Raw genomic sequence first — 23,411 nt, 5'->3', positions numbered from 1 at the left:
TTTTATTTGCACAGTCCCCTTTCTCCCTGCTAAGGCACATAGCAAACGAAGGTTTCTAGCCACCAGTAACAAAGACAAGGGAAGAGCGCCTGCACTATTTGCAACACGCAACGCAATTCAAGATTTTCAGGACTAAACAGGAAAACAGAATAAAACATGCAAAATGCTAACCACTAATCTGGTATAATCTGTTTACAACAGAAACAACAAAATTTTTTGATGCCTTTGCAAATTTAGTGAGGTTGCAGAACCTGAAAGAATGCCAGCAATCTTCTCCATTAGGTAACCTGCTGATGTTAAACACACACAAAGGGAGGAGGCCAAAAACTGCAGAGGATCACCTTGGGCTAGGTATCAAACACAAGAAGGACTTCTCAGTCTTACAAGACAAGCTGATTCCCTAATGCTATGCCAAAATACCATAGCTAGCTTCCAGGATTTTACTCTCTTTGAAGCCTGGTAGAAAAGAACAAAGAATGTGGGAATATTTCTGATGCAATTTTAGATACTTTTGATGCTAAGAAAACCAATCCTGTGACTTTTGATCAGTTAAAACAATTGAGTGAGTAATCATGTAGTGACTATTTTGCTACTGATGTAGGTGACTAATTTAATGCTCAGTTTGCCTCTTTATTTGCTCCCATTAACTAGGCCCAGCTGTTCCAGCTTCTTAAAACCAAGTTTGCCTTGCTCAGATAGATACCATCTGTTTTAATGAAGAAAGAACTAGGTCATGAGATCCACAACCCTGAGGGCTGCTTTCTGTGTCCCAGAGGGCTTGGTACTGACTTCAACAGATGCCAAAAAAAAAAAAAAAAAAAAAAAAAAAAAAAAAAAAAAAGATGTATTGGCTTTTATTTACAGTTAAAAGACTGTTTCCTACTGTGCCACGTATTAGTCTCTGTTGGTAGCCAGAAGCACAACAGACTTAATTCTGTTGAATACCACAGATAAACTAAGTGAACTGTAGTAGATTATAAACTCACTATTGAATGTCAAATTTGTCTGCCATTTAATCTCTGTCTCATTTTGGGATGGAACCTGAACAGCCTAGTAATACCTGTCTTAAGAGGGGGAGTAGGGACCATCAATAATTCTTGACAAAGAAGGGGAAGAAGTGGCACAGCAAAGGAAACCAGCCTACCCAAAGAGGCTGGTAATCAGAAGATTAACACTTAGGAGAAAGATATGGGGAAACCGCATGACATGAGTAACTATGGGCTTCTATTATACAACAGATGTGACTGGCATATGAACAGGGTGACACGGAATAAGGATGATGATTTTGGACATCACAGCAGCCCAGTTCACATTTTTCATTTAAGTTTTCAGTCCTTAGACCAGTGTCAACAGAAAATGCCTAGCAGACTACCGCTCAACCTTCTCAAATTCAGTGTCTTCACACTGTTCCACAAACCAGCTGTGGATTGCTCACCATAACTTAGATCACTGCTTCTACGCTTCTGTACCACTCTAGATGGTTAGGGTTCTGATCTAAACGTGAAAAACATAGAGAAATAAAGAAATTTAGAGGTTTCAAGGTCAGCTCAGTGTTCGGTCTAGAACCGCACATCTCACACTATTAAATATAAGAAGTGTATGTCAGACAACATGTTTTGCAAAGCTTTTGTATATCCTTCAATGATCATATATTTGAGGAGACAGTCTATTTTCTAGGCTTTCAAGCTCTTCTACTCATTGTACTTCGTACAATGTTCACCATGTGCACCTCTGTCAAAGCAGCTTGCTTCTATGACTTCTGTTCATTCATCCATTGTGCTATATGATTCAGTTTACACCAGGAGCTCCTTTGGTGGATAAAATGTCTTTCTACTCAGTAATAACATGAGATACTACACAGTAATTGAGTAAGCCTGCTACATTCCAGGGAAGATCATCACTTTTCAAACTACCTGTCCCAGAAAGCTCAGTATCATTAATTCTTTATCCCAGCTCAGCTGAAGTTGAAAATAAAGCAGTAGTGCATGTTCAAAGTACAGCCTAGGTTTTGGCTTAAAGATGCTGCTGTAAAGCATTTCCACCCCTTTGCTGCTTCCAGATTCCAAAGATCTAACATATTTTAAGGTTCTTTTTTATTAATACTTGGTACATAAGGAGCCTATAACAACACACCATTAAAACTACATTTAACAGTCTGGGATTTGGTATAGCCTCTTTTCAGCTTTGCACAAGATTTGATATACCAGAGAACAGGCAAGCAACTGTGTCAATAATGCTTCTTGTTGAGCCACTCATTTAAATCTTTCTGAATTACAAACCTTAAGAATTAAGAACACAGGAATCACCAGGCTAATTAATACACACCAGTCAAGCTTCCTGTTTTTCACATAGTTCAGAGACCGGATTCCGAGTTCTAAAAAGTGCCACTGAACAGAACACTCACAAGAGGAGTTCCTTTAATTCCAGATAATTATTTTTTTTGCCTCACAACTTATTTGGTCTCTCAAAAAAATATTGTAAATATCAGGGTGTCTTTAAACAAAATAAGCAGAATCCTTTAAAGTTTCTCCTCTCTCTTTATCCTTTATTTATTTTGAAATACCAGGGACAAATAAATAAATGAGACCAGAAAATCATTAGTCTGCTGGTGATAACCTTTAATCCTTTCCATTTCTGAACAGCTCTTAGAACAATGAAATTAAATGCATGTCCCTTCGCAAAACTTTAACACCCACAATATTCACATCAATTCCCCTAAAACTGGTATTTCCCCACTTGATTCTTCAATGGTATTTTTTTAACTCTTCCCATGCCTTCCACTACCTGTAAATTCTGACATGTTGACATAAAGAATATGAACAGATGAGAGGATGAAAAGTTTTTCCGCTGTATTGAAAAACATGAAATTGTAAAGTCATTATTACTCCTTCTTACCTATTCAAACATTGCACATGAAGTGTTGAGAGGCCTCAACTGTGAAACTATATATATATATATTTTTTTTTTTTTCCATAAATATAGCTCAAATAGAAACCTTTAAAGATGTACTCGTTTTCCACCAAGAAACTAACCTACTTTTGCTGAACTAAATTTAGGAGGCCTGTTGAAACAGCGTATTTTAAATTATACGAAACCCCTGCTAAAAGTAAAGCATATCAATCTTTATTGACCTGTTTTTAAAACAACTTGGTCCATCACATTTTAAAAGACAAGCACAGTTAAGCTAAGAACTGGGTACCTGTCTGGCTAGCAACACATTCAAAGTTAAAACACTAGAAAGCATTAAATTATCTATTTCATCTGATAAGAATTTCAGGTAATTAAAGCATTATCAAAAAGTGTCACTTTTTTAACAGTTTGAAAAGAATATGAAATTAGGAAGTATACTAGCAAGATACGCTATCTTTGAACTTTTTATTTTTTTAAAGTTACAAAATGTCATTTAAATCCTATTTACAGAATTGCTTATTTCAGGTAGAGATTAAAATAAGCATGATAACTGAGAGCTTCTTGGAAGACAACTGTTATAATTTTTTTTTAAACTCTCAAACAACAAAAATACATGAATGCATCACAAAGTAAACAGAATCAGGCAAAGAGCAGGAAAACCAAAAAGATGAGTTCAATATTATTCCAGGTACCAACAAATCCCAGATTTCTGGCTACAAGATTCTTTCTGATTGTTAAAAAAAAAAATATATATATATATATATATATATATATATATATATATGCTATGACAGAAACATTTTATATTATAATCCAAAATGATGAATCTTGATCTCTCTTCAGATACTGTTTGATTTTGGGTCTGCTGTTACGAATATATGGCACCTGCTTCTTGAGTTGGGATTACTGCTACAGTCAAAATTTTGAACTGGATGTCCCAGAAGCAGTCTAAGCCTTGTCTTCCATGAAGACAAATATCTTGCAGTTTATCTCTGGTAGTACACGAATATTCAATTCAGGTAAATCATTAATACATAATTTTTCACTTTTTCTATTAGATTATGAGCTAGAAGTGCTTCCCAGTGATTCCCTCCCTCTCCTTCCCCCCCCAATGAAGATAAAAAGATGTAATACCTATGCAGGAATATACTAAATTGGAAAAACAGCTCTGTTCCTAAGTTTAATTGCCACAATCAAATCTGTACCCAAGAGGACAGCAATGTTTTCCCTCTCATCGTTTGTCACTACTTCTATCTTTGCCATCAGTTTCCAAGTTTACAGGAAGCATTTATGAAAGTGACTTGGCTAGTTGCTTTACTCAAATTCAACATGGAAATATTTAGTTTGGTTTTACACACACACAAATAAATAAACAAACCAATATGATGTGTCACAAAGTCAAGGACAGACAAAAGCTTTTCAAATAACTTCAACTAAAGGCAACAGTCATTAAGGTCTTTAAAACAGCAACTCTGTAGAAGATACACCACAGTTCAGGTACTTAATAGACTGTTTCAGTAGCTTTTGCTCTTCTCAATTGCTACATATTAGGTCCTATATGATGCTGCATAAGTACTGTATGGACAAAATTTAAAATTACACCCAAAGAAAACAGAAAATCTTAAAATAAAGTTGGCCAGCCAAACAACTACAAAACATGGCTGTGCCCAAAACTCACATTCTCATCTAATAAATAACATTTTGGTGACTAAGAAACAAACATTTATGAATGCAGTAATCTGTGATGGATTTAAAAAGTCACTTTTTTTCATAGAAGTTAAAGTTCCGTGGAGTCCGGTAAAGATTAGAGATACAGGCTGCAGCATGGATCTAAACAGCAGTTCCCCCTGAACTATGTGAAGCTACACAAGGGTACTTAGTAGGTATCTAACATCTGATTAGCCACTTTCCTTTCCAACCCAGAAATGTGTGCCTCTAACACACTTTCAGGATTTTTACATAATCAGCATATTTTTGTCTGTCCTGGAACTCGGCTCTTGCAGATTTCTTCCTTTGTTTTCTCCAAAAGAACCACTTGGTGCAAATCAGTCTCATATTAATGTAAACAAAGTATCAGGCTTAATACCCTTGCCTGTGTTCTTTTAAAAAGCAAACAAAAAAATATTGTTAAAGTACAAAGGTTTATTACTGCTGAATCAACACAATAAAAGCTACATTGTTTCTACTTGAACGATTTGCTCCTTCACCAGTGCTGGACAGAAGCCTTTGCGGGGCTCATACCTCTTACATTACACTCCTTTCATTTACATTTCACTTCCATCTAAAGTAGTGCTAAAGGAGAAACAAATCAAGGGGGACATTTCACATAGTGCACAAAGCCTATATTTTTAAAAACTTTTGAAACAGATTATCTATTCACTGCTTAATATGGTATTTCTATAATGCTTTTCAAGCATAAGACTGAAGAGTAAATTATGTTGAAGAGCCCCTGGATGAAGGCAGATCAAAGATGGACTTAATTTAAATGCACTCAGCACTTAGTTCTTTCATATGTTTCAGGAAATAGCTACATAGGCAACTGAGGAAAAAGCTCTTCAAAATCATCTATTCCCTACCATATCGTGTGTTCACACAGAATTAGGCATAGGAGGCCCTAGTCCAGAAACACACTTGTATATGTACTTACAGACAAGTATACCAGCAAATTTGAGATTTAGCTATAAAGGCCAGGTGGAAATCCAGACACAGTAATATTCAGAAAGCAAATTCTACACATTAAAAGTGAAATTAAACTTCTGTGGCAGCCAATACCTACTTTTCCAGTTTTTTCTTTTAAGTTTAACCTATTTTTCATTCAGACTTTTGACTTCCATTTTTGAAAATTCACTGACCTTGACCTAACTCAGGATAACAAAAGAAACAAAGAACAACCTCTGGACATTCACATTGAAGACAAAGCCTGTCCACTGAGTATAAGTTAAAGGCCTTAAAGCATCAGAAAGTTTGTTCTTCACATCATATCTTCAAACCTTAAGACCGATATTTTTTTAAAATGACAAACTGGAGTTCTATCTTTTTTGAAAGACAGAGGATTACCACAGAGGACCACGTAGCCTCATTTAATTTCTTTAGGGTTGGACATTCAAATACATAATGGACATACATTGTGAAAGGCTGTTATTGTTCTTGGCCTGCTGCAGTTTATGGTGAGAACTTACGAAAAGTCTTTTCCAGTACAAAAAAAAAATGGCAGTAGTAAAGTTACAGGCTAACACTGTACAAGCAGTAACCAACTAGCTCATCTGTACCCCAAACACAAGCTGAAATACTTCCTTCTCCAGACACCTTGAGTTGGAACTTCCTCATGCATTACAGAGCTCATCTTTAGACCAGCCAGGTGGAATCCTTTCCAAGTCAAAGGGGGGAAGAAAGGCACTTCTATATTCAGCTGAGCAGTTTTACACATCCAGTTTATGAATCCAGAAGTACCTATTTCTCTCTGTCGATTATAAAGTGATTTTACACATGTGGGTTTGATAGCCATTTAGTGTATAGGTCTACATTCAGACAGATGAAACCAACCTTGAAGTTTTATGGACAGATAAGTGCATAACATGGAAATTATTGACATATAAAATGCTAATTTGTATAAGGAAGTATACATCAGTGAGATTTAAAAAAGAATTGTTAGTAACTCACTAAATTCTTCATACATGTCACCAGAGCTATACCAAGTGATAACTCTACAAGTCTATAATCTTCAGCACTGTGACCCAAGTAAAACTTAGTGGCACAGTATCACAAATTTGCTATTAAAAAGTCAGCTCACTCATCTGGCTTTTTTGGCTTTAAATACTGATATAGCTAATAAACGGACACTACACACAAGAAGAGAGGCAGTTTTTTTTACAAATAATCATAGCTCAAGCCACATCGAATCTGCAACCTTGAGTTTAGCCATATAATTTGTAATTTTACACATGCTATTCAAGTTTATACAGCACAAGAGTCTTAAAAGATACTTTACACTTGAGCTGTTAGACAGGCAAAAACAGAAAAAAAGATTTTTGATGCAACTAAGCCCTTTTCTGAAAATTTTATTTAGTTTGATATTTGTTTTGAATGGGTTGTACTGAATACTAAAGACTTTATTATAATATTCACAAAAGACTTAATTTTAAAACAACAGCAAAATTAATACATTCCTGAAAGACTCAGATAATTTCTTTGCCTCTGTAAGATATGAACAGTGTTCTGGGCCACTGAAACCCTGTATTCCATCTTCCTAAAATTAAGCTTTACAAAACAAAATCAAAATACAAGACAGTAATAATCTTCTCCTAAAACACTATTTCAATCTAGACCAAGTACTGCAAATGGATTTATTTCTGGTTAAGGGTAAATATGTGGAGAATTCATGAGTGGAACAAAGTATTCCTGAAAGGGAAAGGTTTGTTTATATTCATAAGGCAGTATTAACTGATATTCCTGAGAGACTAGAGAGTAAAGAGGCATTATGTATCTAGAATTTACTTGACATGTTTATCACCTTCCCAAGTTCTCTCATGCTACACTACCAAAAAATAGTGTAACGCTGTCCAAGGGAAGGTGATGAAATCACTATTCTTTGGCACTAGAATAGACATAATAATATTCTCCACATAAAGAGCTATTATGTGATAAAAATGAAGTAACTCTAGAATATCTAAATAAAGTTATATCTGATATGGAACTGGAACAAACACACTAACACAAATACTAAGTTTCAAATTCTCAGTCTCCAAATTCCATTCTCAAATATCAATTGAACATTTCAGAAGAAAATCTCTACAGTGCCCAGGAATTACATTACTGATAGAAGCAAATACTGAAAATATTCTTTTGCGTTAATATGTAATGTTACTGAGGACATGCCACTTTTAATTTAGCAATTATGTTTAGTGTAAACTTTTAAATACCCTAGCAAAAAATAACTGTGGTCTTTAAATTTTTCAGACTATTCAGGATTGTTTAGACCACTACACTTTTTTTTTTTCTCTGTAACGTAGAAACAAATCTAAACTCAACTGAAATTCTGTTCTGTTTTCTAACCGAAACACAGAATGGAGATTTTTTTTTTTTTTCTGGTTTTACCGTGCAGCTTCTTAATAGGAAAGAAAAGTCATTTCACGAAGTTTCCACGGTTTAAAGCCAGCTGCCCTTGTTCGTTTTACACACACACTTTCCTTCCCCTTCCATCTCCAAACCAGGATTCAGTCTCTGTCCAGTACTATACCTCTGAATATCACACCCAAGAAACCCACCCAAGTGAACAAATAAGATTTTAAACGGAAGGTTGCACATAACTGACAATTATTTAAATGGACAAAGATGAACCAGGATGAGACAATTCAAGAATTTATTATATATATATGGAGGTACTCTTTCATAAAGAATTCACAGATTTGAAATTATTTGTGAGTCACAATATGAAACAGAGAAATCATCATACAGTCACATGAAGAACAAAGAGAAGGGTAAGGTTCAAAATTAAACACCAATGGCACAAGGAAATAAAATATTCTACAGTATATATGGTTCAATCACATGTTGGCCAAGGCTTTTCAGATTCCTTGAAGGATGCTTTGTTTGGACATATGAGCACAACTTAATTTGCCCCTATTTACACCTAGCAAGCTGGAATATTCACTCCTAAATTTCCAAGCTAATATAAACACTGGAGAAGAGCTAAGCTTATTACATCTTGCAATATTTGTATCAAAATGCAGGTAAGTTATTTCAGATGCATTTAATATTATTTGATAGCTAGTTTTATATAATGACCAGCTTACCCAATATAAAACATTACATGTAGTGTGAAAATGCTTAAAACTAATAAAATCAAAACCTTTACTGCAGAACACTATTACTTCCACTAATGACACAGTATATGCTTCTTTAAATGGTGTATAATCTTTCAAAATACACATTGAGTGTCAATTCTGATGGAAATTTTGTTCAAATTGATGATTTCTAAATTGTTTATTAGTAGGCCTTTCTTCAATATTATCTGACAACTCAAAGACTGGCTCCATTAAAATAAAAATTTAAAAAAGTTACCTCATCCTCATGTTGTAGAATTTGAACAATACCATGGACAAAAATCCGTATGAATCCAGAAGGACAACAGTAGGCAGGCATACGAGCACATACGCTACACAAATCTTTCTATAAGACCCAAGAGCTTGCCACAAAATCTAAAAACACTTCCAACACCATTAAACAAAATTTAGTTCACAGTTTTTAAATGCATTGAGAAGACCACATAACTCTTCACGGCTTAAGTTTGGGGTGATAAAAATCCTTACTAATGACCAAGGAAGGAAGGAAAGCTTTAAAACACCAAAGCAAAATTCTCCATTATTTATGACAGTCAAAAGCATCAGGAGATCACAACCTTAAGACCTAAAACTGATCAGTCCATTATTAACGTTACCTGGTTACACCATTTCTCACAAACCTCTAACACAAGAATTTAACTTCTACCTAAAGTGTATTTAGAATACCACATGGAAAGCTATTTTCAGCACTAGAGACTTATCAAGTGCTGTATTCCACAAGCCCTGAGTAGTTATTTTCCAGATCTTAACTCATAATACTCTGTATGGTCATAAAGACTATCAAGTATATTATACTGTAGTAATAATAATGAAGTCTACTGGATGGACCTTACTAACAGAAACAGAATTTCCAACCCATCATATCACAGTCACAGTTATGAGCTAGTCAGCCATAAAGAGCCCTTTTTATGTCTGCAGTGTTCTCACTTTCCAGTCACCGAAAGCAGTTAGTCATTAATACTCTAATCTTGAAAATAAACCCAAGCTCACTTTTCTCATGAGAATCAATATTTTATTTTAGATTTTCATTTTTTCACTCTGCTATCCTATGTGTGTCTTAATCACACATCAGATTTCTTAGCAACACATACCCATGTACCTAGATATACAGATATATAATATATATGCACACATACATCATTTACTCAACCACAGGTTAATTTATTTTGTTGTTTACTGCTATAGTTGCTTCTTACTTCCGCTCTCCCCCATTCTCTCACCCCATAAAATGTCAGAATAAATTATCTGAACCAAGTCTAACATACTTAAAAACAGGATCACAGTCTGTGGCAAAGAGAGCCATGAACAGCAAATCCAACACCACCTTTTCAAGGATAGATTAAATTATCACCTGTCAGGATAGATTAAATTACAACTAACTGAATTCATGAGGTGTAGATGACACACCAAAAGTACTTGACATTCCCTTGTAACCTCTGTTTTTCAAAACTGTAGCATCACTGTTTACTAAGAGGTTCATTTGTGATTATAGTTGACAAAGCATACCCTTCAACAGAAATGTTTTTTAACTATTCATTTTAAAGAACAAGCACTTAAATATAAATTATAATTCAGGACTTACTCTTAAATAAATAGTGCACAAGCACAAACGTGCTAAAATTAGAAGGCAGGGCCAGATAGAAGGGTTATAAAAGAACATAAAATCCATCTATCTTGGCCAGGTCATTGGTTCATATATAACCCAAATCAGTTGCAAGTGAAACTTACTGTATCTGACAGTTATTAGTTTATCATCCATGAACAGTTTTTACAGAATCTGAAGCATGTTAAATTTTCAGCAGCAAAGATAAAAGGCATACTTCTGCCCTGAAGAAAGTTGAAATATGTTAGGTATATTCGGCATTTACAGTTCTACGAAGTGAACTGCAGTTTATTTCAGATGCTTGCACGTTTCCTAGGAACAAGTCACAGTCTCAGAAGACAGGAAGGAGACTGATGAAATTATTATTGTTATCATTATTATTTCATTTATAAGAGGTCCTATCAATAAGAGGTACCATCAATGTTTAAAGAGTCCCTAAGCACCTGTTTTCACTGTACTGCCCTTTATAGTCAAGTTTACCAAGTTCCTTAGTCTTTAATATGAGGCCTGTATATGACATGCAAAACTTAAGAGATGACTGCACTTTATGGTAAATAGTTTGCTCCCCAAAAAAGAAGATTTGTCTTGCTTATAAGACTAAATGAACTGTGTTATGGAAGGATCTCCAAAGCAAACTGATTAAACAGTAGAGCTTTTTCCTTCTCACTGCTCTCCCGTTCCCCCAAGTGTCTTAGGATTTCTATGTTGATTTGGGGGGTTGTTCGGTTGGTTGGTTTTTCTTGGTTTTTGTTTGTTTGTGTTTGGGTTTTTTTGGTATGGTTTTGTTTCGTTTGTGAGGTGTTTGGTTTTGTTTGTTTGTTTGTTTTTTTGTTTGTTTTGTTTTGTTGTTGTTGCTTGTTTGTTTTGTGTGGGTGTGTGTAGGTGGTGGGGTTGTTTATTTGTTTGTTCTTTGGTTAGGTTTTTTTTCTATTACTTCAATCATTGCTTTATCTTATTTCAAGAGCATTACAGAGAACCAAGGGAGGCCAAGCAACAAAGCTGTGTTTGCTCTCAAACAATGCAGATCCTGACATCTCTATCAAAAAGCCAATTAGGCTAGAAATCACAACTACTCTGACAGTATCTGAGTTCTGAATCTCTACCTAGCTGTTAGATCTAATTGCCAGTAGAATAAATTTTTCTTCCTACAAATACTTTGAATGCCAAAACACGTGAAGATTAGGGGTTTATTAATCTATTTTATTACAAAGATAAACTGGCAATATTTCATGCAAGAATGCCCAACTTTAGATATCAGTGAATCCATAGCTGGCTTATTTCCACATAAAGTTGCTGACATTGCACACTCAATAACTAGCAACAACTACAGGTTCAGACATCCCTACCAAATCAAGCCATTTCTAACACCCAGTCATGCTCCTTGACAGACTCAGACTCTGTTCTACTTGTTTAGCTCTGAAAAGAAACAATATCAAGGAAACACAAACCTACTTAAACAAAATTAGTATCTCAAAACAGTGTTAAGTTCCCTTATCCTACTCTCTTTTTCCAAAATAATTTTAAAATAGGAATTCCAACATTCTGACTAATAACCATGCAACCAAATCCTGCTTTAGTTTTATATTAAATGGGTTTAACTGCAGACTTGTCAGAAAAAAAAAAAAGAAAGATTGCTGAGGGACTTGGCTAATTAACCACAAAGCCACCTGTCTTTGAGTTTCCCATTTCACAGTGCTGCTTCTCTACTTACAATTAGCATGTATTGCAACCTCTTCTCAACAGAAAGTTTTCACTGGTCAGTAACATCACCTGCATATAGTGCAATTCATACACATTTCATGTTAAAAGAATATTAAAAATCCTTGCTAAGTAGGATTTGAGATTCTATTTCTCCATTTGCCTCTGATGCCAGTCCGGTTGACTATTTATGGAATTACACCCTAGCCACATCTTATGGTCAACTTCTGCTCACAAAATAAAATCAAGTTATGCCTTTTTTTTTTTTTTGGTGGGGGGGCGTGGGGCAGGAAGGGAAAGGCATAATTCTGAAATCTAAATTATATTTTGGATGTCAAATACTGTTATTTCATAAAATGCACTAACTCACGCAAATTGTCCTATCACAGATTTCCAGAGCTTTGTTTTCCCAGAATTATCCAAAACCAAGCCAACCAGTCTGTACTCTACCTAACTCACAACTGACAGTGCCTTAAAAGCATTGAAAAATTCAGGTCTACCTAACAACAAAGCAACAAAAAATTATCTCCAATGTCACCAAAATAAATATTTTAGCTTACAATAATTCAAGTGTTGCAGATAAAGAATTGACATAATTCTAGAAACTCTCTTCACTCTGACATTTAGAACAACGGCTAAAGTTTATTCTATTAAACACTGAAAAGGGATGGTTTTCATAGGCTTTACAGCATTAGGAAAGGATATGCCTCAATCTGTTTCTACTTCTCAACTGATCAAGGATGAAATGCATGCAACTAAAATTTAAAAAATTAACTTCAAAAACCACCCCCCGCCCCCATAAATATATTTCCATGCCTTTTAAAATTTTTGCTTTAACTTCGGTATTATTTTTTTTTTTTTCCAGATTCTTTCAAAATCTCTTCTCAGTTATTTTGTTTTAATTCTAATGGTTCTGTCTTCTAGGACATGCTGTCTTTCTCCTCGCTTCTTTCCAGATGTCTCTTCTAGCAAAAACAAACAAACAAACAAACAAAAAAAAAAAACAAAACAAAAACAAAACAAAAACAAACAAACAAAACAAAACAAAACAAAAGATTCAAGTAACCAAACCAACTTTAACCAAGGAAACTTTTCCATTAACAGATCCAAGGAATAACTGCTACTCACTTTGAAATTACTAGAACACATGCAGAAAGCTTTTACACAGAATAATTTGAATTAACTTGCAGTACAGGGAAACTTTTAGAAATAGTTTTAAATGTATTATATCCCAAATGACATTATTTCCAAATATATTAATGAATGAGCAATTTCTACATGTATAGTTCCTAATGTGAATTTATTTTAAGTGAACTGAACTAATTTGGTCACAAAAAAAGGAGGAAGAATATGTTGTTGAGTCAGTGTAACTTCTGTATCTACCACTTCCAAGTGTAACAATGGGCTTGGCTAAATAGAGACATATTGTAGAAGTCTTCATAGGCCTTTGAAAGTCACAAAAGTCAGGGTGAGCTCAGCAGCCTCAGAACACTAATTCAGCATACCAACATGCAACCTGAAACATTTTGATGAAAGAGGGGACAAGAATCCCAGTTTAGAAACAGTCTGACCAGCAGCTGTCCTCATCGTTTGTTTTCAAGGGACAGGCATGGAGTTACCCACTAATCTTCCTGAAAACAAACCAAAATTTTACAATGCATAATATGAAGTTATTTTTGTCAGACCATGCAAATTAAAACTGTACAGGCTATCATCTCCTGCACACAAGGAGCTGTAGAAAGCCAACACCAAGCTGGAGGGAAGAGGTCTGAGGCTACATGTCTATCATCAACTTTGGGGCAGGTGGCTAGAGGAGTCTCCTATTATAGTTCCCAGAAGTTTCACATAAACACAGTTCCCAGCCTCTTATTTTTTCACATTCACCATCCATATAGCTATTACAGTGCATCTTAATTAGTAGATCAGCAAAGTAAAAATCTTACACCCAGTTTAGCCTGTTTTTGAAGTGTTCATGGAGGGATAGCTCCTCTCTTAACATCTACCTAAACAATTTTAGAGCATTTAATTTACTGACTGGAGTAATACCTGAGAGGCATAAGCAGCAGTACTAACTAGACATTTTCCTTTAATCCACAGAGCTCACTACACCTTCAACAATAATGGCAGTGTCATTACTGTAAATATATCAGATTGCTCAGGGAGTCCCCATATTCCCCAGTACAAACAGAACAACACTCAAGCAAAATCCAATAATGCTGTGAAAGAAGTTACGTTTTAATGAAGACCCATACCAAAACTCAAAAAATAATGCAATAGTTGGCACCTTAAATAGTCACTTTGCATGAGTTCGGTAACAAACCATTACATCGTTGTTAAGAATCGTGAAAAAAATAAAAGAAAAAACCCAAACTTCAACAGCTCCACATACTTTCCTCCTGTATTAGACAATGTCACAGATTATACAGTCACATTATTCAGGGAAAATAACATATTGCATTAATAGCTTTAGTGTCTTTTAAAAGTATGCATTAGACAATGCCAAGGGTACCCAATAAAAACAAATGCACGTCTAAATCACAGATTACAACTGCTAATAATAGTTTATATTACATAGCTCTTCTGCCTTGAGTTGCCTTTCCCAAGTACTTCAATAAATACAAAATACAAATTACACCTGAATTGTTGCAAATTCCATGGTAGAAAAAAAATAAATATCAGATGTGTGATCTTTCATGAAAAATTAGCTCAGAATCAGCACTTTAAGGAAATAAAAAATATTTGACACAAAAAAAAATGCTACATGTCGTAAACACTGTATGAATAGGCTGTAGAAACAAAGATCTGCTAAATGTGACAGCCAACTAAGAAGCCCTATATATGTGAAAGAAAGTGAGCAGAAGACTGTTCCATACTCTCACTCTTTCTATATCAAGTTGTACAATTGTAGAACCGGTTTTATGAAGTTATATATATATATATATATATATGTATGCATATATATAATTTATAATCCAAATGAGAAAGTGGTAGGTGATATTCAAACTGAATATCCAGAAGAGAAACAAGAGCGAAGATGATGTCGTGTAAAAAGTAGTCTGTTTTAGACACCATACCCTGTTGGCATAAGCACTACAAAATACATTGCAAACCAAATAAAACCACATAACCAATCTACTTTTACTTTGGTATTAAATAAACACTCCCCAACAAATAAAGAGTCACAAGACTAGAAATCCAGATATTTCACAGCATATTCAAATTGCCCGAGACATGCAGTTCAGATTTACTTAACCATAATTATGTCCAATTGAGCTGGACCGTTGAGGGTCAATGCAAGACTTTGGGAATGGTTCCACTGACCAGATCAACCCAACCGACAAGTCTAAAATTCCATCACCATTGGTATTGTACAGAAATATGTTATACCATGCAGTTTAGTGCCGTGGAAACTATGCTTCCTTCATTAATTTTAATGTGTTTTAATTATAAATAAATAAATAAAAACACGCACTAGCAATTTGTCTGAGGTGAAGTGTATCAAAACACACCAATTGATTCACTGGAGAAAAATGACAACACATTTACACAAAAGTTACTGTCAATCAATTAACAGACCAGCTATCAACTGCTCCAAGCCGAGAGAGACGGGAGTGAAGAAGCAGGCAGCAGAGTGGAAAATTTTCATGAACAAATGCCACAGATCTCCACAATTTAAGATCAGATAGGGCAGCTGTCAAAATTCACCAAAAGAAAATGTGAGTGTCAATGCATTTTAAGAACAACTCTGAAATGAAAATATCCTCAAACAACCTTAAAATAGGTATAGATACTGATATAAATCTTTCAGCATGAGCATTACACAGCAGCTCAAGGAAGCTTATTCTACTAACACACAAGCACTTTAGCCATAGAACTATAAGTTGTAGTGAAATGATGTGAAAACAGTTTCTCTCTCATACAGGTATGTCTAAAAATAAAAAAAAAACAAATTGTACTTGTATGTTCTACAATGTAGATAAGTCCAGAAGAACACATTCTGAATACTTCTAGTATGCTATGATTCACAGTTTCAACATTATTTTTCACTGTTCCAGTGATCTTTGGCCTTTCAAAGAGTTTAGGCATTAGACAGAACAGTTAAGTTGCTTACACTGAAATGTAAAAACACAATATTTAGAGTTCAGAAAGACTGTGGCCCTTAAGCTGTGTAAGAACAAAAGCTTAAATTAATCCTCATAATGAGAGTGCTATTCTAAAATTTTCAGAATGCTCCTCAGGGTAGAACAGGATATTTTCTTCAAGTTCAAAGAATTTTTACAAAATGACAAATCTATTATTCTCAGAATTTTTATTTTCTTTTTTAGATTATCAGTAGGTTCAGGGCAAAATTGCTTACAGAAACACTGCATCTATTTTACACTCTGTCCCTCTAAACCTTTAGAAGAAAACAAACATCACACATTGCTTCAGAGATAACATCTTGTCAAACAACTTCCCCTGAAACTCCTCAAGAAAGAAGTCTTTAATTTGCCAACTTACAGTCTTATCATCACAACTGAAACTATTTCAATACCCTTGAATATATTATTTACCCAAAATAAAATGGTAAGTGTAATACTAAGGGCAAAAATGTGAACATTTCTTTTACCAAAATTAACAAAGCAATGTTACAATTATCCACAGAAATACAATGCGACTTACATAAGTGTGTTGTGTATATTTTCTCATTCTGTAACATTCCACTCACTTTCCAAATTACATTAACTACATACACAATTTAGTCACCTGTCTCACAGGTGGGTTACTTTAGTACTCTAAATTTACAGTCTCTATATTACAGAAGAGGCTGTACTATGGGAAAATCTCTGATCCACCTTCAGTATTAAAAAAGAATAATAATAATGATGCAATAGGTATTTCAAATAAAAACTGAACCACTGCTCTAATGCGAAGTGTAAACAGTGGTTAAAATGATGTCGTACCATATACCTACCCCCTTTTATTTTTTCTTAAAAAAAAAAAAAAAAAAAAAAAGACATTTCTTCATTCATTTGAAAGATAGTCTTTCTGTGGGAAAACAGAAATATGGTCTAATTTTGAGAACTGCTCTTCCCTATCATCTGAATATCCCAGGTGCAAACTAATACACAGTACTCAGCAAAATTTTACTTGCCAACATCTCTGAAACTACTAAAACACCTGTAACACTGCAGAAATGGGAAGATGATTTCCCAAGTAAAGACACTGTGTTAAACTAGTCACGAGTAGTACAAGCTACTGCTGAAGATGTTTTACACTGGTAAGCATCAACAGTAAGGGTATTGTATTGTTTAACCTAAACTAATTTAAGAACAGGCTATGCCCAGACAAGCCCCTTCAAGGTAAACACACAGTTCCCATCTTCACAAAAATTCACTCTTCATTGCTGTATACATGTCTACGCCTTTCACAACAAACACAAATTGCATTACTGGATTTATTATTAGTGGTAATACGAACTCCACCACCCTCTTAATTCTTCTGATATTTATATATTGCATATCATCCTTAAAGTGGACCAAGACAGGATTAAATGCAGTTTAGCTTGGAATTTGTTTGCCTAAGTTTTCATTATGTAAAATCCAAAATAGAAAGACATCCATCTCTAAAAGGCTGCTCTCCCTGTCCACTACAAACAGTCCAGACATGCAAATTCAGGAACCTCAACAGAGAAAAGGTGAGTCAATCCCTACAAGCCTACATGGTGTAAACCACCAGTACTTGAAGTTCATGTTCCTCCCTTTGAAGAAGGGGAAAGAAAAAAATTAAATCAAATTTCTACTTCTCTTCTGGTTTCCTATCTTTTCACTTTGGCCTGACACACAAGATGGAAGAATTTTTCAACAGTATCTTCATCTGGAACATAAGTTTTATTTAAGCATAAACTTGGCAAGAGGAAGGTGTGGTGTTAGGAGCTTTTGATTTTGTGGGAGAGAAGTTTTGCATGCTTTTTATTTCTGAAATATTAGTATTAGTTGGATTTCAGATTATTTGTTAATTTACACTGCAACAGGCACTTTTGGGCATCTCTGGCCTACTTACAGAAGCTAACAAATTACTTATCTTCAAGAAGCATATTTGAGTGTCAAAGCCCATTCTACAGCCTACAATCAAGTTCACAGCATTAGAGGAAAAAAATACTGAATTTCTTTCTACAATCAGACACCTAAATAAGAACAAGGCAAAATAAATAGGTAACAGGCAAACACTAGCCATTTACCTCAACACTGATTTTAAACACTGAGGACAGGAAAGCAGAAATGTGAACTTTCAGTTTTCACATGTTTGGATTTCTTCCTTATACTCTCACTTTTTTGACCTTTCTGAATGATAAAAGATAGTAATTGTTTCAATCCATTTTTTGCAACCTAATGAGAACAAGAACCTTATGGGAAAAAACCTGTTGCTGCCTACTCCACAATAAACATTATGCTACTGAAATTCACCTCAGCAGTGGATAACAGGAAAAGCAAGAAAAGAAAGCTGAGTCACACCTGGTCATTTTCTCTCTAGATCATCAGCTATAACAATACCAGGGATTTATTTTGGGACAAGTATGATCTTGTGGGAGGGAAAAATGAGGCAAGAAAGACATTCCACAGACAGAGTGAAAACAAAATGCAAGTCATTTAGCTTTATGACTAAAGTCTCAAAATTGAACAAATGTAATGGTGAATTCAGGTCACCATTACAGTCACAACATTCAGACCATGTTTTCTTTCAAAACTTGTGGTATTCAAGGATACTGCCAAGTAAAATCATGGATTATTATTTATCATTTCAGTATCAAGAAAAGGTGACAAAACAGGAAAAAAATGCTCACACACCCCTTAGAATATAATACTTTAAATAGATGAGGACCTTAGTAGTGTAACCAAAAATAACACTTGGTAAGAAACAGAACTAATTTGAGGCTCTTCAAAAAAAAAAAAAAAAAAAAAAAAAAAAAAAAAAAAGCCAAGAGTGTTCCTTAACTAGTAAAGAATAACTTTTTACTTAGACTATACACAGGGAAAATAGTACTGTAATGTCCCATACAGAAGAAGCTACCTTCTTAAAGCATTAGAATACAGTCCTGTAGTTTCTGTCCTGCTGATAAAATGCCATTAGAAATATATTTGGCTAGCATATTTTGTGTGTCTACACAGTGAAATTAAGTATTTAAAAATGTGTTGTGTCTCACTTTTCCCATGTACTTTTTAAAATTTTCCCATGCCCATAGAAATTAAAATACTGGTTTGCCCAATTTTTTATTCTGCATTTATTTAGTATAAAGCACTTCCTGGGAACAGCTGTTTTAAAGAATCTTTTCACATGAAAATACTATTAAAATATTTCAATCAATTGAATAGATTTACAAAACCCTATTTACATTTATAAAGTCTGCTATGGAATTCATTTCACTTTGAAAAATGGGCAAGAAAAAGATCTCACAGAAGAGAAGGCAAGAAGTAGTTTGTCATCTTTCTCCTCCTAGCATTCTTTTCCTTCCCCCTTCCCTATTACCATATATTCCATTTGGGAGCATAAATTTTGTTTTCCCAACTTCACCTACCCAAAAGTGAAGAAATATCTTCTGGTTTCCTCATACTTATTCTAGTTTACATGAATTACTTATTCATTATGGCATAACTAAAAATTTAATATCTTCACTTCAGGACACATGTCAGGTGTCCAACTGCAGCCACTCTAGCTACTGCAGTAGCTGCTCTTGTTAAATACTAATCAAAAATAAGGATAATTCAGAAACTGTGCCAAAACTGTTCATAGTCCCTGTCATCCACCAACAAGACCTACAAAAACTTCGAAATGGGTTCACATAAGCATGGGTGGGCCACGAACTTTCAGCAGCTGAATTCCAACATACATGGTGGTCATGGCATATAAATTTTTGCCTTTGTGCAGCACAGAACTTAGTTTCAGCACAGCCACGTATGTGGATTCAACTGAGATTCACAGAATATTTCAGCCTGGTCTGAGTAGGAGCTTCTGAGCATGCTGAGAAAACTCTCGTATTTCAACCTCCTTTAAAAGGAAAATTATCTTAAAAAACAAAAGTGGACAACCAGGCACCTTCAATAGTTCCAGAGCAAGAGTCCTCACCTTTCATATAAAAGGATTAGTTAAAAAAGTCCCTTCACCTCAAAGGTTAAAAGCCACATCTTCAACCTCGCAGCAAGTACCCTCAAAGAAAAATTCTTCATGTTTAATCCTCTCTTAGTGCCAGACACCAGTATGCACCCCACTCCTGTGCCCTCCCTAAACCCATATGTTCACTTTATTAACTAAATATTAGGGTACTTCCCCCAAAAGTATACCTAGCATACTAGAGACTCTAGCCTCTGTTCCCAATGTCCTTTACCAAAGGGCCCACAAACACCAAAACAAACATTGAGTTTTGGCGTGTTTGGCGGGGAGAAATGTCCTCCCAATCATTATGCTAAACTGTTCTCCCCTTATTCTCTTCCTCCCCTCACAGTGAGCTCTTTGCTAAACAAGGCACAGCGTCCAGCAGAAGAAATCTCAGAACATGTCCAATCCAGCCTGCATTACACTGGTTGAGTTAAGAGAGAGATTTTAATCCTCTTGGACTATGAAGAATATTTAAAACAGCATCTATTATATTCAAAGCAGGTACTGCTTTTTTTTTTTTTTTTTTTAACATAAACTTTATTCCATCCTCCAAGAGAAGGTACCTAAAGTCAGGGATGAGCACAGTCTCACACTACACGAATGTCATTTTGTTACCTCAAAAATTACTCATAAACAGCTGTAAGAGCATGGAGCTCGCCTTCCTATCTTGCCACTTTCTCAAGCTGGTAGTTTTCAAGACCACACTGTTTCTAAGCCTGGATATGTCTATAAGCAACAATGGTTCTACTAAAGAAGATGTCAGAATTTCTGGTCCTGTAATTTCTGGCTATCGCCCTCCCCTCCACCAACATCTCCCAATATCTCAGAACACATAGCTTTTGAGAACTTGAGCAGAAAGAAACTGGCTATTATCACATCAATCAAACTGCAGAGGACTCTAAATTGCTGTAGTGAAGCTAATGTCAATACATGAATCTCATCTGCGCACAGAGATAAAAATGGAGGATGGGGTAATACAGACTTAAAAAACTAAAATAAATAAATAAATAAATAAATAAATGCTCTTTAAGTACATGTGAAATAACCCTAAACTGTACTTAACTAACTTAATTTTAAAAGGTTTAAACCAAACAAAAAAAAAAGAGCTTTTCAAGCTGAAGTACACATCTACATAGTATTCTGCACTTAGTTAACTTGCAACCCATTTACTTCAGGAATGCAACGTAGCACGTTAAGAGGTGTGTACAGAGCAGCCCAACCTCACGCAGTGTTACTGGCTCAGATCTCAGCTGCACGACAGACACATTAGCAGGGCACTGCGTCTTTTATAAATTCTGCCACTCAGGAGCAGGTATGTGTTCAGTTTCAGTATCACTTTGAGGCTGCTGTATTGCTTCCTGGTCAGGGGACAGATCCCTTCCCTCCTCACAGCCTTCTATTAAGGTGCATAGACATGTCATAAATACATTTTTAAACCAACTTACAATAAGCCAACTCAGCTTCTTTGAGAAGGTAAAGCCTTCTGTATTTATCTGTGCACATTTTTATATCCTTCAACTTTTGCATTTTGTCTTCCTTCTCTCTACAATGCAACCAATGCCACAGTTTGTAAGAGATGCAAAGAATGGTCATCTTCTCACAGAGCTATTTGAGGAAAGAAGAAAAAAATCCAGTTGGGGAAGACAAAAAAGGAAAGGAGACTCTTCTTTAAGTATTCTGTCCATGTCCTTATAGGCAGCTATCTGCTCCTTTAACATTTTATTCCCTTCTCTGTGTCTTCATATCAAGAAGTCTCAGTATTTTTAAGTCTTTCTTTATATCTTGTGGAATCACAACTTTCCTCTTCCTTAACTTCTAAGGATCACCTTAAAGAACACTCCAAAAAGCTATACTGTTTAAAATTGACACCAAGATTATTTCCACATTTCTTCATTGCCCTCAGGAAGATTTCCATTACTATTATCCCTTCTTTAAAAATTACTGTTTTTCTGCAACATATGCTTCACTTGAAGTCATAATCCTCTGTGATGACAATTGTATCCAGAGCAACTAGTCATGATGTAACAAACAAGACCAACCACTTCTGGAAAAAAAAAAAAAGTAAAGGGCATCACAAACCTTTCAAGCAGTCTCTTAATAACCTTAATTAATTTCTCAATAAAATGTCTGTTCGCATTGCCTGTTTGCATTCCAAATTGGAAAAATCATCTCAAAAAACAACATCCTTAAAGAGAAGATAATGTGATCTTCACTGATCACAACATTCTCAGGCCTTTTCAACTCCATTTCTAAAGACCTATTAAAACCATCAAATTCACTGAGAAAGGGTTTAAATTGCATCTTTTTGGCTGAAGAGAGTTTAAGGGAAATCAAGTTTTACAGCACTTATTAGAATAAATCTATCCAAAATAATTTCACAGTCCTATGAAGAAAAAAGAATACAACTTCCACATAGTTGAACATACAATCCTTCAAACCAGGTGCAAAAACATATGTAACTATGCACATGATCAAACACAATGCACAGACAGATACAGTGGTGGATGTGAAGACAATGAACATCATCACTGGTGTCTGAAATGCCAATTTATTAAACACATGCATTTACTATGCAATGTTGCTGATTATGAGCAGTTAAGTGTAGTAGATGTGAGACGTAACCTTGCCTTCTACCAAAATTCTACACATGTAAAGCGTCTTTGCATGAATATTCATGCAACAGTGTGGTGGGGCTCTGAAATACACTCTATTCAGTTAACCCGTCTCATCTCTTCACCATCCTGACAGCTACATTTATATGATGAATTTTATATCATGACGCAGGTAAATTAATTTAAAACAAATAAATGAGGTTTTAACACCAAAAGGTCTTCAGGCTTCAGCAGTGACTGCCCGCGCCTCACAGACAGGCCAAACCCGGTGACAGGCTCGTTCAGCTGCACACCAAAAACCACGATGACCTCGCAGCCAGAGACGGTGCCCCCGGCAGCACGGGGTCCGGTCAGTGCTCCCGCCCCCCCCACGCCGCGGACAGACAACGCCGGCAACCTCCCACGGGCTCGCAACACGGCTCCCCAACTACGCCGAGGCTGCAGCGCAGCAACCGCGGGCAGCCCTGCGCCGCCGAGCAGCCCTAACACCGGCCGGCGGCCCCCTCCGCAGCGCCGCCGTTGTGTGTGTGTAGAGCGGGAGGGGGGATCGCCCCCAACGGCACCTGCCAGCCGTTAAACAGCCGACGGTCCAACGCCGCTGCCTCGGAACGGGCC

At 35.6% G+C, this 23,411-nt stretch overlaps 1 protein-coding gene across 2 annotated transcripts in view; it reads right to left on the bottom strand.

Annotated features, from left to right (window-relative positions):
* PRKX (protein kinase cAMP-dependent X-linked catalytic subunit) overlaps positions 1 to 23,411 on the bottom strand; it is a 57,857-nt gene that overhangs the window by 33,654 nt on the left and 792 nt on the right. The window contains exon 1 of one of the 2 annotated variants that reach the window (XM_021287620.2): positions 21,630 to 22,205. The exons of the other annotated variant lie outside the window; for it this stretch is intronic. Within the exon in view, the coding sequence (XP_021143295.1) occupies positions 21,630 to 21,777 (148 nt within the window). The 5' untranslated portion in view covers positions 21,778 to 22,205. Of the gene's footprint in view, positions 1 to 21,629; positions 22,206 to 23,411 lie in introns of those variants that run through there. 2 annotated transcript variants of the gene reach the window in all.

This window comes from Columba livia, chromosome 1 (genome assembly GCF_036013475.1).
Source record: "Columba livia isolate bColLiv1 breed racing homer chromosome 1, bColLiv1.pat.W.v2, whole genome shotgun sequence".
NCBI lineage: Eukaryota > Metazoa > Chordata > Aves > Columbiformes > Columbidae > Columba > Columba livia.
This window is presented reverse-complemented; position numbering and strand designations above follow the sequence as displayed.